This window comes from Halyomorpha halys, unplaced genomic scaffold, assembly GCF_000696795.3.
Source record: "Halyomorpha halys isolate HHAL.00 unplaced genomic scaffold, Hhal_1.1 Scaffold225.1, whole genome shotgun sequence".
NCBI lineage: Eukaryota > Metazoa > Arthropoda > Insecta > Hemiptera > Pentatomidae > Halyomorpha > Halyomorpha halys.
In genome coordinates this window covers 301,491-302,596 of record NW_027115321.1, presented here as the reverse complement: position 1 = coordinate 302,596, position 1,106 = coordinate 301,491, and the positions used below count along the sequence as shown (strand labels likewise).

The 1,106-nt window shown below is 29.3% G+C and overlaps 1 protein-coding gene across 1 annotated transcript in view; it reads right to left on the bottom strand.

The window, feature by feature from the left end:
• Window positions 1-336, bottom strand: part of LOC112210673 (uncharacterized) — a 514,713-nt gene extending 514,377 nt beyond the window's left edge. The window contains exon 1 of the mRNA XM_067052384.1: window positions 186-336. Coding sequence (XP_066908485.1) covers window positions 186-228 — 43 coding nt within the window. The 5' untranslated portion in view covers window positions 229-336. The remainder of the gene's footprint in view (window positions 1-185) is intronic.
• Between the last annotated feature and the right edge of the window lie 770 nt (window positions 337-1,106).

The following is a 1,106-nucleotide window of genomic DNA, read 5'->3' as shown; positions in this document are numbered from 1 at the left end:
AAGTATATATATGTACATTGTTATTCTGTAGATCTATTGTTTCTTTAACTGTAGAAGCTACATTTTTCTATCCATTATAGGGCCAAAATTAAAGGATAATGTCTTTAAATATTTTTTACTGGTAACAAAATAGAACAAAAAAAATTTTTATTGCTGTCATTAATAGATTACTAGTAAGGACATACCTATCAAAGTGAACAAGTAAGCTAGCAAGGTGCTCCTCCGCATTTTCTTAATATTTTTCTCCTTGCTCTCGTGCAATTTAGGCAAAGAACATGATAATTTTGGCAACTGCAATAAATTGTCAAGAACAGGAGGCGGCCAGCGGGCACCGAGTTCTGGCGGGAACTGACTCCCGCCGGCGCGTTTCAGCTTCGGCTCTCTTCGTCCGGACTCCGTCGAGGCTATTGTCACGGCCTTCTTTATCGCTCTCTCCCCGACTCTGTAAAGAACTTTTTTTTTATTTTTCTCAAGATAAAATATGAAATATAAGGGAAGTAGTTGACGGAATTAAACCTAGATTTATTTGTTCTGTATAATTTAATTTTTAATTAGTATTTCCCTCCTTAGCAAATTTTCGTCGGATAAAGGCTCTTATTGAAATGGAAAAAACATTCATTAAATTTAATATGAAACATGCTTTATTAAAAATTGAAGAATACATCGCAAAAATTCTTTAGACAGATTTTTATCTAAATATTATATGGGAAACTATATTACTACCAGATAGTTATTTATATTATATAGTTATTATATTTGAAAAACAAAACATTAGAAATGTCAGCATTGTTATACAACAAAACATATATGAGATGAAAGGGTATGCACAAAATCCACAGCCACAAAACCTCAACAATAAAACCAAGGCTATAGGTAATGATCACTGATTAAGAAATATAAAATTAAATAAGAATAAAAATAAATGAAAAAAATGTACATAGAAATAAATAAAATCTCTTTAAATATTCTCCTAAATTATATTCTAGTTGCGCTGAAATTCATAAATAATCGACGATTGGAAAGCAATAAAATCATAAATGATTTTTCAAATATTTAAAATAAAAATATTTTCATCAAATTTAGGAAAAATATAATAATTATTAGAA